This window comes from Aythya ferina (assembly GCF_964211825.1).
Source record: "Aythya ferina genome assembly, chromosome: 5".
Taxonomy (NCBI): domain Eukaryota; kingdom Metazoa; phylum Chordata; class Aves; order Anseriformes; family Anatidae; genus Aythya; species Aythya ferina.
In genome coordinates this window covers 17,705,823-17,722,719 of record NC_140301.1, presented here as the reverse complement: position 1 = coordinate 17,722,719, position 16,897 = coordinate 17,705,823, and the positions used below count along the sequence as shown (strand labels likewise).

Genomic DNA, 16,897 nt, shown 5'->3' with positions numbered 1-16,897 from the left:
AGCGTTATAGAACCAGCTTCTTCAGACTACAGAATGCGTCCACTGCATTTATTTTTGTTACGTTGTCTTTGATACACAGTACATGTCAACTACATTAATAACTAATTGTATATTTATGGTAGTAAATTGAACCAAAAATAACAGTCTCATTTCATTGACCCTACACTCACTCCTACCATTTACGAGATTTGAACAAAGGTCTTCAAATCAGTTTCATGACAACAATGTTTTTAAGTGAGATGTAAATCATTTCAGTTTTTCCAACTACTTTTCCTAATGCAGTGATATGGACTTCTCACTTCAGAAGACAGCACAATGAGCTCTTTTTGTCAGATACTGTAATTCCTGGAAGATAAAGCTCTTTGTGTTAAATACAGTGTAGTTCATCTATGTTGAAAATTATAAGGCACACGATTTATTTATTTTTTTTTAATCCCTTGTTCTGAAGTACTGTTACTATCTTGCTATTCTGGATGTCCCATCATAGCTACTGTTTTTTTCATGGTTTTGGACACAAGGAATGAAAAACCATGAAATGCATGAAAATACAAAAACAAAACAACAAGAACAACAAAAAAGGAAACAAACAACACAAGAACAAGACAAAACACAACAATGTACACTACAACAGCAATGAGCAAAATCTTCTCTTTGACCAACAAAACATTAACAACTGCAAAGCACTCTTGGTTTTGCTCTGTAAATACCTGACTTTATTTAGATATACAGGTGTTTATCACTAGATTGCCACAGTACCTGAAATAAAACAAAGGCGCTTTTTTTTTTTTTTTTTTTTTTTTTTTTTTTTTTTCCTGCTATGTTTCTTAGCAAAACAAAGCTGCCAAGTAATTTTGTTGGAAAAATATGAGTGAAATATTAGGTAACTACAAAAAAAGATGAACTAGAACAATATCTGAGGAAGAGAATAATATTTAAGGAACATGTGAAACCAAATGGCAACAGTTCTAGGCATTTATTCCAATATCTTAGAAAAAAAATCTTCATTGTACCACCATTTAAAGATAGAAAAAACAGTTAAAGCAAAAGATTTTCCCCCCCCCCCCCCCCCCACTTCAAACATTATTTATTCACAGTACAAATATGTCCTGCCGGTACATTTTTTAGGCACCAGAGGCACAAGTTCTGCTAAGGAGCACTGGTTCCTTTCCTGCCTGTAAAGCTTCTCTTGCCTACAAAAGCTCCAGCCCCCCAAACGTTTCAGTGCCTTATTAAGTCGCAGAACAGATCCACAACTGAGTGCCTCATATAACCAGTAATACTAAGTTGAGAGCATGCATTCCCACACACACGCTCAGCAAAGAAAAAAATTTCAATGATTATTTGAAACCCACCTTAAGGCAAATAGATAAGTATTTTCTACCACCTGTTGAAATATTTTTACCTGTCAAATTTCAAACATGGATCTCAAACTCAGTAAATAAACTAATATGAAGCATAAAGAATGCTTTAACCAGAAAAAAAAAAAAAAAAAAAAAAAAAAAGAAAGAAAAAAGAAAGAAAAAGGAAGTGTTTTTTCCTGACAATAAATCAATGGTTTTGCCTTATTTCTATCTACATTTTGTTAAAGCATTCTATGCTCTTCCAATATACAACATCAGATTGCAAGTTTGGCAACTTTTTTTTTTTTTTTTTTTTTTTAATAAAAATCCAGACAGTGTTCTCTGTTTGCAATCAGAACCACAACCTTAGTGCAATATTATATTTATTTCTTACAGTAATTTTGGTTGCCATACAAGAGTATTAAGGATTGGGGAAAAGTGCAAGTTACAGGAGCTTGATTTTTTAATCAGTCAAAATAAGAGGAATTAAAGCACAAAAATTACAGCAACATAGATAACGTGAACACAAGTTGTTACACAAACTATAGCGAGAAACATATTAATATCTAGAAAAGAAAAGAAAAAATGTAATGGAAAAATTATCAATATTTGTGGCTCATACACATAATCATCGCCAGATCAACTGGGTAATGCTTTTTAAGAACTGAGAAAAAAATCACTATTTTTATTAACTTAAGTACCACAAATAATTAACTTTTGTGATATGTAAATTCTGTAAATCAACAGTCACATCTAGTCATTTTATAATATATGAATTCAACTTAAAATGTTCTCAGACACCTAGGGAAAGGAGTCTGTGCAGTTATACACAATTTACATCTTGTAAGATTTTGGTATTGTATACACAAATATTACAGAAACTAGGCATGTAAATGCAATTTATTTAAATTACAGTATATAAACAAAAGTTGATCCTAAAACCCAGAATATCATAACGTATTTCATAGATCTCTAACAACTTGTTTTTCACTATCATAGTAGCATGAAATAAAAGGGTCTTCTCTCCTCCCCCCAACATTTCCAGACTGACGAAAATACTCGGAGGCAACGTCGTATCTGTTACTATTGCTTTCTGTAGCAAAATCATCAAACAGAGCTAGAGACCGATTCATCTTGGCAGAGGTGCATTTTATTGGTGAAAGTAGGTCCTCTCAGGTCTCATTACGTTTACTTTGAAAGACACAATGTAAAAATAAACTATTTCATTAGCTCTTTAATGTTTCAAACCTCTTCTCTGCTAATGGTATTGTACCTATGCTTTCAGTACCTGAAAAGATACACGAGCAAGAAACACACCTGTGTAAGAAAGGGATTACCATCAACTGTAATTTGCTGTGTATGTCAGCACTTGTTAAACTTAAATCCAACAACAAGATTGTGAGTAAAAAGCAGCTTAAAAGTCAACTTCTACATTGTCTTTTACTACCGTAGTTTCTAATGTATTTTCTGGCACATATTATAGAGGTAATATCAACTGTACCCAAAGAAACAAAAAAAGAGCATGGCATTAGTGGTTTATTTACTGAATTCTGTCATATCACCAAATGGAAGACAATGATGGCTAAATTACCATTTTTACACTTCTTAAAGTATCTGATGGCCTCAAGTTGCCTGTATTGACTATCTGAATGAGACTGTCATTTTCTACAACACCTATGGAAAAATTCAGTACTCTTGAAAGTAAAATGCCTTAGTATTTGATTTTTATTACAAGGTTACTTGGAACTTTCAAATACAAATATAGTGTAGTAACAGATGTTAAGTCAAAAGATTAGTTGTTCCGTAAAGGGGGCAGGAGGCTAAATAAGTTTTTATTTTTTTTAATGAGTATCCAATGCATTGGTAACTATAACCACTTCTGAAGAAATATTCATCCTCCTTTGTAGAAGTTCTAGCAAAGATAGAAAATATAACACAGCTCTGCTGGTTCAGATGCATCCAAATGAGGTTGATTTTAAAAAGGTCAAGACTTTATAATTATTCCACAGAAATAGTATTAAACCACAAAAGTTTTTTTTTGTTGTTTTTCACTTTCTAGCACTGAAGTGGCACAAAGGCTGCCCAGTAGACCAGCCACTTATTTTCTTAAAATATTGTGCTTATAAACTATCTGTACAACTATTTAAACTTGCAGTAAAGAAAGATATTTAAAATGCTAAACTTTATGTACTCATACTAGGGCTGTTGCAGACCTAATTAGACACTTGTTCGTGAGCAAAAATAATCACAATAAAAAAATTAGAGATAGGCTGGACCATATGAAGGACCATATCAAGGAAAGAAAGTTCAGGTACCTTGCAAAATGTAAGAGAACCTGAAAGTATGGTAGGTAGGCAGTCTAGCCATCCACACACAATTTACCCACCTTGAACAACTTGAGTATTATGTTAATAAAGACCTACAAAACTCACAGATATTAAGAGGTGTTAATTACAAGGGGAGGTCAAACATGCAGAGAGAGACTTGTTAACTTAAAAAAAAAGAGAAAAAAAAAAAGTCAGATTGACCAAATCTATGTGTTCCCCCCTGCTGACTGAAGTCTCCAGGAAAGCTCTTGGGCTCACCACCCAGGCAATGCTCAGCCACACCGCCAGGTTTGGAGCAGGGCACACTCTCTGCTTCCACCCCACTGGCAGCCGTGCAAGGAGATCACGGGAGGCCAACGGGAAGTGTTCAGCTCCCCGTGAAGTGCTCTGTCTGCTGTCCTTGTCAAGAAGCCAATACTTGTTAACAGTGATAAAAATGAGAAACTGGATACCTACCAGTTCCCCTGGCCCCCTAACATGCACATGCTGGGACAATATAGACCTCGTTCCATCTTGGCATTAGCTTTTTTTTTTTTTTTATTATTTACCTTGTTCATTTTTTTAGCAGGCTGAACTATTTCCATTTCTGCTAACAGGCTGAAATCCCTCTCTTAAAACACTGGCACCCTTCCCATTGACTTCAATGGGAACATTCATCTATCTTTTTATTCTTTCTTGGCCTGATATTCAAAATAGCTAAGCACTCACTGAATTAAACGGTATCACTCAGGGTTCAGCATATTTGTGTATCTGACTGTGAAGTCCAAAAGGTGCCTCTGTACATAAAAAACAATTATTATTTTTTTTTTCTGGCTTGTAGAGTTCATATTGCAACTCAGCAGTAGTTTAGCTGGTTGAAAACTGGGGGTCTCAGGTTCAAACTAGCTTCATTTTATTGTACCTCTAAGTGAGCATTACTTCTCAGTTTTTATGAAACTTCTGCATCGTCTTACAGGTCACAGCAATGGAGCATGTGTTGAACTTGTTCTGCCACCTTGGAAGAATGCTAAGTATAACTGCAGAAATAAAGAAATACCAGGTAAAACAGAGCAAGGTTACCTTTGAACTAATTCCAGCAGAACAACCAGCTTCTCTGCCAATAAATCAGAGAACTAAACTAGTAAAAAACAGTAATATGAACTCTTGTACCTGTCACAATAGTGTGCCTCTGCTAACAAAAACAGATTTGAGTGGTAATGAAGCAATCTGTCCTCTTAAAATAAACTAAGGGTTGGGGAAGGAAGCCTGCTGGGAGACTGAATGAATGTCAAGAAGAGAATACAGTGCCTTTCAATTAAAAAAAATAAAATAACATTGCTTGCAATTTTAAGATGAAAGAAAACTGGTATGTAATTGTTGCAGCAGAAGGGTATTATCAATAGAATATTTTTAAAGTTAACAATTTTCTCTCTCTCTCTCATATCTCCCCACAACTTTGAAATAAAATGGCCCCACTCGTGTACATATTTAGATTTACGTTTGGGCATGTAGCATACAGTCTGCATTACCTGAGTACCAGGAATTAAACTGTTTTTCCCCCCCTAATTTTGCTGGCACTCGCAGACAGACAAGGCATTTGGGGTATTTCAGTACCAGCCCATCTCTAGTTATCAACAGAAGTTTGTGAGGCAAAATAGCTATTCTTATCTGTCCAGCAGCTGTTTCAAAGCTCTTTCTATGTTCATTCTGTGCCCAACTCTAGTCACTCCAAGGTCTATCAGATCTTCCTTTTGTAGATTTGGTAAATGAGTGCCATCTATTTCATTGTCCATAAATGTTTCTTTATGTTCACCTAAGTTTAGACTTTCCAACCAATCTGCCACATCTGGTTTAGTCCACAGGTGGACAGGCTTAGTTGTAAAAGGCTTATTTGAGATTGGCTGTTGTAATATTGAGGGAGAAGGAGACCTGCTGCGCCCTGTGGTCAAGCCAAATAAGTCCCCAGAAGGGGGCTGGCTGGGTAGGCTAAATACATCGGACAAAGTTGGAGAAGGAGATGAAGCTGAAGCAGAAGCAGTCAGAGGAGCAGGCATGATGTCTTTATTAATCTCTGTTGGTGAAACCACAGGGCTTGGAGCATGTCTTGCTCCTGAGGTCCTACTGTCATAGTCTGGGGACCTGCTCTGCAGTGTGATCGGCTGGCTGGTTCCAGGTCGGACAGTAAAAGTGATTGTTGTACTTCGTGTACCTGAGACAGTACTCATGACTTCTGTGCTCCTGAAATTGTAAACAGACACAGAAAGTTAGACAGAGCAGCTACCATCTGAAAGTCTGTCCATATCAACATGTGGCAAACATGGCTTTGGAATGTTAGAATATATACATATGTATTTTTTAAAGGAGCAATATCAGGTTAAAAGTCATCGAATCTTTCCCATAAAACAATAATAAATGGTAAGCCATGGATTACCTTTGATTAGCATAGATTGCAAAACCTTTGCTTATGAGCAGTTCAGAAAAAGACGTTGCAGAACACATTCTTCCTTTTTCAGTCTACAACAAATGGACTCACGGCTAAATGAGAAACACCATCTGTAATAAGCACACAGCCACTTTGTTTTACCCTTGCAGTGCAATCGGGAGTTGATCTTCCTTGGACTGCATGGAGAGGTGAGTCCTTCATTGCTGTTTTAGCCTGTCAGTCCAACACACCGTGAGGTAACATAGCAAATAATAGTAGCTATGGAAAGTATTGGAAGCATATTATTAGCTCAGGTTTTGGATCTTTGTACATCTATCTACTCAGTGAATTTTTGGGTATGTGTGTTTGTAATCCTGTTGATGCTTCCCAAATGCTTCCCAAACTCCTCTTATTTCCCTTTCTGCTCAGCTGACCATGTCACGCTTTAAAAATAAAACTGTCTTCTAAGGTTCATAAAAGGACATTTTTGTCATTTTTTTTTTTTTTTTTTTTCTTTCTGACCAGAAATTATACTTTGGCAGTTTCACTAAAAAACTAACAGAGACAAAATTCTTATTCTGTGTGCCCAGGGGTGATGTGGTAGTAATCTAGTCGCTGGCACCTATCTCCTGCCTAAAGGAAATTGCAGATTACAGACTAAACAGACACGAAACTGGTCGAGAGGCTAACTGTTGCTGAGGCTGTCAGGGTGGGTGAAGGAGCAGACAAGCCAACTTTTGTCTGGTGGCCACAGAAGAAACTTAGAAGCAGAAGGTCCGGGTTCAGGTCTGCTCACTTCACACAATGCTTAATCCCACGGCCCTTACTCTTCATAGGACAATTCTGCCAGGCAGCCTGCGTGCTACAGGATCTTCCACTGAACTTCTTCTCCAGAAGGCTCCAGAGTTTTTCAGTTTTAAAATACCAATGAGGGACACCTTCAGCCAACTAATTTCATGCATTTCCTGACCAAAGGATTTATTTATCTTTGAAGTGATGCCACAGACTCCAGAAGATGACCTGGAGGATGCTGTGGATAGATTTCTCATGCAGACACTGACTGAAGACCTCTTTATCTCAGCGCCAGACTGTCCCCAGGCCTGACCAGTCATGCCTAGAGCAGAACGAAGGATGGCTTTGGTGCACAATGGCAGATACAAATGCTTTTATTAATAATGCAGATTCACCACTGTGCAGAAAAGATCTTACAGAGCCAAAGGAAGAGCGTGGTTCTGGAGCCCCCATCTTTAAAGTGCCTTTATGGAAGAAGCTGGGGTCTTCATTCAGCTCTTCCTGAATGACTGCTTAAAGATTTTGTGTTAACGGCCAGGAAATGAAGTGCCAAAATGATCTATCCAGCAGGGGTCAAACCCCACATCTGCTCTCTCTTGGACACAACCCTCACCACTAGATCAGCTGTGAGCACCTGTTATAACTGTGAGCTCCTCTTGTGCTCCTCTGTCCTAGAGAATCATGGAGGCTTTGCTGCTGCCTGCAGAGCACTGGGGCTGCTGGGGTGGAGGATATGGTGCCTAGGGTTAGCCTGTCTCACTGGATTTGGTTCTCAGTGCAATGTAATTATGAATGCCCATGGAAAGGGAGTGACTGGACTTTGGTTGCCCACATCCTGACTAAAACAGTGGTTAAAATTTTAATTAAAAAGATGGGGTTGTCAGCACTTCCTCAACATCTATCCTAACCTGCTATCCCTGTGAACTACTCATCCGTTACCCAAAAGAAGAAATGTAGGCAGCTCACCTGGGGCAATGATAATTGGCTATTAATCCGTTTCTCTCATTTGAGCCCTACTGCAGCCACAGTTACTCTTGTAAGTCCTGGTAGCCTTGAACTGGAATCTTTCTTCAGTGTTTCCTTGGTTTGCTGCAACCTGTTGTGAGCCCTCTTCCTACATACTCCCTGCATCACATCTGGGGCTTCAGCCCATAATTAACAAACCTAGATGTCAGGTAACCTACAGCACTGCTATACTGAGCTTCAGAGCACGCTCATATCACAGCGAGTCTCATTCAAATTGGGCTCCAACACTGTGTTATTAGAGAAGCACTAAGAATAACTTTCTGGAGAATGTACATGTTATTCGCATGAGCAATCCCACTGATTTCCCACAAGTTGTTCCATGTATTTCAATGGGAACAGGGGGATCTTTTTGAGAGCTGAAAGATCAGTACTTCACTTAAAACACAGTAGGAAAAATACTTTCAGCACTTATGTCTTTGTAATTTAAAAAAGAAAGGAAACACTTGGCAAGGTTTTGAGTGCTTCCCGTGATTTGTTTGGAGCTTAATGGCTTTCATTGTCTTCCAGGGCTAGAGCTAAGCCTTACACATAAAAGTCTATGGCAAGAAACTATTAAATTCTACTAACCAAGGGGAACAAATTATTTCTACCTACTTAGTATTAGGAGTCTCACGCACTTTAATAAGGCATGATATAATTTTAAATCCAAAAAACCCTTCCTTTGAAAAAGGTTATGATAATGTTGCCCTAGTGATTGAAAGAAGGGCAGGATGAGTTTTGCATAAATGTGGAAATTTCTCCCTCTCTCTTTATTTGCGGTGACCCTTTTACTTAAACTTCCTGTATTGCAAATACGAGAAATTAGAGTTTTGTATTCACATCTTTCATGACAATATCAAATGGATGGTGCAAATTTATCTTCTATAATGGTAGGCACTGACAGATCACTTCTGTTACCTGACTAACAGCTCTAGGTTCAGTCAGGTACATCTGCTTTAACTTATTTCTGCTGCTGCTTCTCTGTATGGTTCATTTCATAGACTCCCCGTACGTCCTTGTTCAGGAGATCATTTTCACTATTCCCTTAAATAAACTACATTAAGCCTCTAAAACAAAATCCCCTAAAGAAAACCATGTGCTCTTATTTTAAGTATTCTTTAGACTAATGTTACCTAACCTCAGATGCACAGGCAGTAATACTGGGTGAGAAAAGGCTTTGCTCTTTCTGTCAGCCTGGATCAGAGCAGTGGCTTCTCATGGCTACAAGCAGCATTAAAAGGTCTGTGGGCACCTTCCTTTCCTCAGACAATGGGTTCAGGACTACTGACTATTAAAATATGACTCTGGAACTATGATAAGAAAAATATTTTAGCTGATTAATGAGGTTTCAACACCAGCTCAGTTTATAGCCACACCAGTACTCAATCTAATAGAAATGTTAACCCTTTTATCAGACAGCTCGGGGCACTTCATTAACAGACTTATTCCTACGGCACCACACCTCCTCTGAGGAGGTTATTAGATGTTCTGCACACTTGGGAATACAGACGAGTTTGTGAGTCAGTACACGTCCTCACTGCTGCCACAGCAGTCCTATTTAGGACTAGTTTTACAGTAACCAGCTGAAGATCAGAGGAAATGTAACCACAGCAACTTGAGGTCACTGCTGTCTGCAAAATTACTCAGCAACCTGCAAAACCAAGTTTGTGCTCTGTTCCTGGCTGCTGTGCTCCAGCTGGCTCTGCGGCTGGCTCTGCAGCCTTCACAAGGCAGACAGCCTCACGAAGGTCATGCGAGCCTGCTGAAGCCCACAATTACATTTCCAGACTTCCCATCCTAACTCTTTTGTTCCAAGATTCTTTTTCCCCCTTTCGCCCCTTGTTTCACTTGCCATATCAAATCCAACATGCTACAGAGACTGCTGTACTGCGATTGTAATACAAGGAAAAAATACGTGCCTTTGTGCAACTCCTATCCATCCCAAATTATATTTTTTGACATCTACAGTCCAGTCTGTGATGCAGATGCAGTCTTGAAACTATCAGCTGTCCTGCATTTCATGGATGGCTGGTATCCTGGTCAGTAAGGGGGCAAGTACATTCCAGCTGGGGAGCAGGCATGTTTGTGTTGTGTTGTGGGTTTTCCAGATTTTTAATAAGAGCAATTTTGGTATGCTTTATTTGATCATCTGTTATATTAAACATATTAAATCTATATTAAAGCTGCCTAAACCCAAATTTCATTTTAAAAAGGTGAAAAGTCTGATAATTATTTTAAATAAAATTTGCCCTATTAGAATCAGCATATGGTACTAATTTGTAAACATTTGCTGCTGTAAGACTGCACTGATGGCAATGCCTATTATGCTGTCTCGTATTAAAACCACAATATATAATTCCTATGTCTCCAAGTAGAAAAGCCATCAACACAGCTTCTAGGCAAGAAATTCTTTTAAATTTTAAATTGGATTTGCAGGATTCAAATTTACTGTTAACTTAATATCAAATGCAAATCAGTGAAAGATGGCATGCTGCAATAGGTCCTAGGAGCCTCTCATCTAAAAAAAACAACCAACAAACCAATCAACCAACCAACCAAAAAAAACACAAACCAAACCAAAACAACAACACTACCAATAAAACCCCTAAATAATTATGCATTCTTGAGAGCTATTATATTCTGTATCTTGCCAAAAGACTTGCTCTCTCCGACAAAGCTTTTCCACTGCTTTGGAGAAAAAAGCTTATCAAGAGAACCAGTGGGAGAAAAGAGACCCTATACAGAGGTACTGTGGGAAAATAACTTTTCACAGATTTCTGAGAACATGCAAAACCAAAACTTTGCCTTCATCTCTTGTAATATTTTTACTGTATTTTTGGATTGTCAAAGGAAAATTGCAGGTTAGAAAAGTAAGGCAATAATTGTCTGTTTTGGGGGAAGATTAAGAACAAGCATTGATGTGATGACTGGCAGGATACAGAGCTTCTTATAATAGCATTATTTAGTGAGAAGAATTGAGAAATGGTTAGTGTCTGTTGCAGGTAACGCTGTTCAGCTGAAGCAAGGAATAATCACTAAAGGTCTGTGGGAGGCTGTTCGAGACCAACACTTTTGATGTGAATGGCACAACTATCTGGAAGCAGACAGCAAGGGCAAGGTGTTGATGAGGGGCAGAGGACCAGGAGGTGGGCTCAACCCTCTCTTCTTGGAGAGCTGGAAGAGAAAAGGTCAAGGCAAGCTGGAAGGAAAAGAGAAAATCTCACAGCTTCCAATGAGGAAAGATTATCAGTTACCACTGCCACACAGCTTGATTATTTCAAGGGCTAGTTTGTCTTTACTTTAAAGCTCACATAAGCATGTAAAACTGCACTCCCTTTCCTCCAAAAAACACCCTAAAAAATCCAGCAGAATTTTGACACGTTTGAAAAACAACGTCCCCTATTTAGGTGTCCAAGCATAAGTTCAGGAATCCACTCTTAGGTGCTCATGTTATGAAAACTTTTGCTGAATTTTGTCAGATGAAAAGTGGCTTTTATTTCAGTTTGAGAAACCCTTACATGGTTCTGGAATGGCTACCATTTCTGGATTAGGATGATCTAATCCACATTTGTATAAAAAGTCAACATCAGAATTACTAAAATGCAGTAACAATGAGTGAGCATTAAAAAGAAGCAGAATGCACAACATACTCTATGCTTTATTGTTGTCACTTACTTCATGGCACTTCAGCATGACCCTCTTCTGACAACAGCAGTCATGAGAGCAAATAAAAATGACAAAATGGAATGACTAAAACTGCAAAAATTACTGACAAAGTAAGCAATCCTGTGAAATTGGCTGACAAATGGTTAACAACATGAAGTGAAGCTAATGGGACAACATTAAACTGAAAAATCAAGGCTTGAGAATTATTCCACAAAACACACATTTCATAATCTGTGAAATCTGGAGACATTTTACAAGAAACCGAATGTACGATCAGTCCCCATGCAGGACTCACTGCTAAATTCAGTTCTGCCTTACCTGTTTGTGAAAAAATGGGAACTTTTCCAGGTAAGAAACCCCTTAGAGATATACAAAAGCCCTGACCATAGACAGTTTCACCTTTAAAACTTGCTATGCCAACACAATACAGGTTATTTTTCCTAGAGGACTTGATCCTGCATGGTTAAGCATCCTCTACAACTCCCACGTTTGCAATGAGTGCTTCCCACTACCAGGAGTGACGCTCAACCTGCCACAGAGGCCATGGGGATGTTCTGCAAACACAGGCGGAGAAACATGAGCACCATTTGAAATATAAATAGCTCCTCCCTACAGCAAAGTTATCGATCATTTCGGTAAGGTGGTGGCAGAGAGCAGGAACGGCGGCTGTGCGTTATTCCTTATTAGTACACGGGAGTGGTGGCAGAAGGATGATGTTTGCACTGGGGTTATGTTTCTTCTCCTTCGCAGCCACGGGGTCTATTTTGCGTTAATCACGCTGGTGTTATTCAGTCCATCTTGCAGGCTTGCACTTGATCATTATGTCACTAAGCAACTGCTGGGTTCACAGACAGAGCAAGCACTCCTCTCTTAACCCGACAAAAACCCTGCAGCAACCTTGTCCCCCTGACTTTTATCAGCTCCGTATGCAAGTCAGTAGCTTCTTGAGTGCCTTTATAGCACTGCTGCATTTATAGTGCACCAGTCAGCGATGCTGTTACCCTTCCCCTCCTCTCCACCTGGCTTGCAGAGTGCAGGTACCTCTCTGGGCTGCACTTTTAAACCTCTGCACCCCTGTGTGTTCAAGCCCAGGGGCAGGAACCACAAACAGAGGTCACCAAGGGAGCCTGAGCTCTGGGTATTTGGCTCAGGTAGAGACCTGTATCCAAATGTCCCAAACCTTTCCAGGAAGGAAGGCTGGGCAGAAATGGAGGAAGCGATGACTGGATGTTGTGGCCTCTGATTTAAGAGCCTGACTACATGGACAGAGCAAATAAAAATTTGCATCACCATGAATAATCTCCAAAATTTCTTAAAGTAGATGATGGCCAAAATTAGGAGTGGGATTAGCAAGCACTCATTCAAAAGCTCTAGTCCAGAACCTTCTGATCAAGTCCCTCAATTATACTCGTATTAGTGCAAACTAAGCAAATGCATCCTTCCTCTTTTTTCTTCCATACCAGTCTCCTCTTCCCATCCCACGGCTGGTCACTGCCTCTGAGAAGCAGATGGTTTCCAGCCAGGCATTTCCATGCTCTATTTAAAAATCTTGAAGCTTGGTGTCTCCATAAGAACCACGGCAAACTATAAATACACAGCGTAGAATTACTGCTAAACCAATGTACAGTGAAAAGAAACTAGATAGGGTCCTTTTTTAATGTAATAATTGAGAGAGAAATGCTGCTCAGCACTGTAAAACAGTCTCTTCATAATCCTCATTTATCAAAAACATATAAAGAAGATCTATTTCATGGGTTTCTCTAACAAGCCGTTACCAAACAATCTACAATTTAATTCACCTCTATGCTACCCTGACGGTGCACTTGCTGTGACTGAACCACATTTGTATGTCTACTGGCTGTATAAAAATAGCTCCTAGAGATATTTAGAACTGGTACCTGGGTGAAGCTTCATATATTTCACAATGAAGAAATATATATTTCAATTTCGTCAGGCTCCTAGTGCTATGAGCAGAACCCAAGCGAGCATGTGAACAACGTTACTATTTATAACACTTCCCATGGCTTCTCTTTGGCTGAAGTATATGAACAGATATACGCATTTTTTATCACTTTTCTTTAATTCAGAGGAATCCTTGTGTTTTGAGAACTAAACTTCCTTACTCCCTTTCTAATGCTACCTCAAAGAAAAGGGCTACAAGCTCTACAATTGGCTGGCCTAGGTTTTACGGTAGTAGAAAAAAGTCGTGAAACTGTAAGAATTTTAGCTTTACAATTTAAATATCAACTTTAATACTTTGGCAAGATGGTATTCCCTGATCATAATATATTATGACTTTGTAAAAAATTTTGTCAGTCATGCGATTGGGCTAGAAAGGCTATAATTTATTTAGCTTTTTTAAAGGTAAGGTAGGAGTAAAAGCAGTAAAAATAGGCCTTTGTCTGGGAAGCATTTACCACACATCCATCACTTTTGTGTGGGTACCTTCAAGAACAGAAGTGAAACTTAATGCAGGCAGTCCAGGGCATAAACTTACACAATGCAACAAGGAAGTCAGAGCATTTTCTCCACGGTGCTAACGTTGCCATGACCCCTTGAGGGCCGGTCCCAGCCTTTCTGCAGGGCAGGCAGGAGCTGGGCAAGAGCGCTCAGGCAGACACCACGTAGCCAGCCATGGCTGCTGGACTAGTCACACCTCTGACTCTGCGAGTGAGCGTCTCACCTGACATCGCTCTACCTCACTCCTGGTAAGATGAAAAGGAATTGCCTGCAGCATCTTTGAAAAGAGATCTCAAATATCTGTAGAGAGTTGTATCTTGTCTGCTGCTGCTGACTTCTTATGCCATTTAAATAAAACTCCAAATAGCCTTTTCTGATCCTTTTTAGTATCTTCAATCCACCTAATTAGCTGAAACTGAATTAAAAACTAATGTGATTGCATTAGTTTTGAAAGAAAAGGAGAACAAAATACAGCCCTCTTACCTTCCATCTACACATCTACATTCATATACCTCTGAAAGTATTTCATCTATGGCAGCCAACAGTTCTACTGCTCTATTCCACTGTCAACTTTTCTTATTTATTATCTCATAGGTCTTTCAGGATTGTTATATCTCAAGATCCTCTCTCGAGTTAGCAAATACATTTGGGCAGACTTTTCAGGAACGAAGTAGGATTTCGGCCAGATTTAAATAATTCTTTGCGTGTTTTTGCTTCCAAATGGAGTCTCTATTTCCATAATGAAGACTATGTAATTTGCCAAAATTGAGTTACAAGAATTAAAAAAACTAAAGGACAGAGAAGCAAAATAATTTCCTATAGTTGTCCAAGTCAGATTTTTCTCTAAAATGTAATGCATATGTGATGACACATGTACATGACAGTTTGTTTTTCTCCAAGAAAGCAGTTTTTCCTTTTTTTTTTTTTCCTCTTTTCTGCAGCTTTTGTATCAGTTTAAATTTCTTTACACACACACACACACACAAAATAAAATTAAAATAAAATAAAAATTAAAAGAGGTAATTATTTGCTTCCACTTCTCATTTTTCTCTCAGAAATGCAGTACTTTGAAGTATTTACAGTACATTGTAGTTGCTTGCCTCGGTTATTATCTAATAAAATCTGATGACAAATATCTTTACTGATGATGATAAATATCTGTGATGATAAATATCTTTACTGGAACCTGGAAATAACTACCAATCTAAAATATACATGATAATAAATATATTAAACATATGAAGTCAGAGGCAACATGTTCATATGGCTTAACAAGAAAGACGATCAAGCCCAAGCAAAAATAGTGTTGAACACAGTAAGAATAGTATGAATTGAAACTGTCAGAGACGTGTAAGACAAGACTTATGTAAATTCACGCTTAGTGTACAAATGCTGATTTTATGTTTGCCAGATGTGTTCTCAAATTTAAAGGGTTCATTTGCCGTGCTAACTTTGTTCAAAGATTTTCATCAAGCAGCCAGTACATATATTTTTCTTGTACAATTTAATTGATTTTTTTCCCCATGTATTAAAGCTTTTCCTGTACAAGCAACTTGATTTATGCTCCATTTAGTCAAGAACTACTGGACAGGAATTCCAGAATTCTGGCATTTTTCTTCCATCCCTTCATTCTAGAAGATGTATAACCTCCATACCTCCCTGTCAACAATTTAATAACTTACATCTTGCAGAAAACAATGTAACTACCTGACACTGAAGCTTGCGAACACACTGTTTTCTGAATGAGCAATCATTTGAAATTAACAGAGTCACCCTTTTGCTACATGCAAAACATCTTTATGCATGCAAAGAATGGCCCTTTTCAAAGGCCAGGTTATTTATTACCCAGCAGAATATTTCTATTTAAATTTGCTTACATGATATATTTTTTTAAACAAACTAAATCAGCACTACATTTCTGCAAAAAAATCAATTTCTATGGAGCAGGCCAGGCCAAACAATATGTGATACTTTAGTAAAAGGTCCATTTAACTAATGTATGCAAGGCCAAACTATTCCATGCCACAAAAAAGTAATACCATGGGATCTTAATAAAATGAACAAAATCTCATTTTTTTTCCCTTTAAGTTTGGATTTCATGATATTTAGATCCATATTCAACACAAATGTGATAATTATTTGTGCATTTACCTAATGGAGTTTGACTACTGTAACTTACTTTTTGTCTAAGTACCTTTTCATACCACTTCTATGGAAATGTGTTGCCCTGCACTAAAAGGATGGTACTGTTGGGAGAAATGAGCCGTGCTCTTGAACCTGTAAAAATCACTGACTATTCACTAGCAAATGGGGACAATAGAAAGTAAGAACTTACATCCAATAATACTGAGTGCTAAAGATGATAAATTAAGCATTTAGCAAAAACATGAACAGTGCAAAGTGATTTCAGTGAGTAATTTCCTAAAACAGATTTATATTTCATGATATGGTGGTATATCATGATAAATATCATTATATGATTATTAGAGATACCAGCATGAATCAAACATCAAGCCATGAATGTGAAGTAAGCCTGGATAAAAACACTTTTTTACCTGTTTGAAGACAAAACAAGTTAAGAAACTGAACAAAACTTAAATTATCACCACATTTTAAAGGAAAAACAAAAAAAAAAGAAAAGAGAGAAAAGAGCTACTTAAACACAAATCGAAGTAACTCATGTCAAAACAACTGATAAGGTTGTGGAAAATGTCTCTGAAATTGGGGAATACCAAAAAGCTCCTATTGCATGTTGTAGACTACAGAAACATTGACAATGTAGGAAATTCTTCCCATCTGTAAAATTGTTTGTCAGTCTATTCATTAAACAAATATGTACAATAAAAGATACATTCTTTACTCTGTATGATTTACAGGGGAAGTTAGTAAAGGCAAGAAAAGAAAGC

At 38.1% G+C, this 16,897-nt stretch overlaps 1 protein-coding gene across 6 annotated transcripts in view; it reads right to left on the bottom strand.

The window, feature by feature from the left end:
• Positions 1–1,063: 1,063 nt before the first annotated feature.
• Positions 1,064–16,897, bottom strand: part of SHANK2 (SH3 and multiple ankyrin repeat domains 2) — a 347,944-nt gene continuing 332,110 nt past the window's right edge. For all 6 annotated transcript variants that reach the window (XM_084522208.1, XM_084522207.1, XM_084522209.1 and 3 more), the window contains one exon: positions 1,064–5,884. In XM_084522208.1, the coding sequence (XP_084378334.1) occupies positions 5,311–5,884 (574 nt within the window). In that variant the 3' untranslated portion in view covers positions 1,064–5,310. The remainder of the gene's footprint in view (positions 5,885–16,897) is intronic.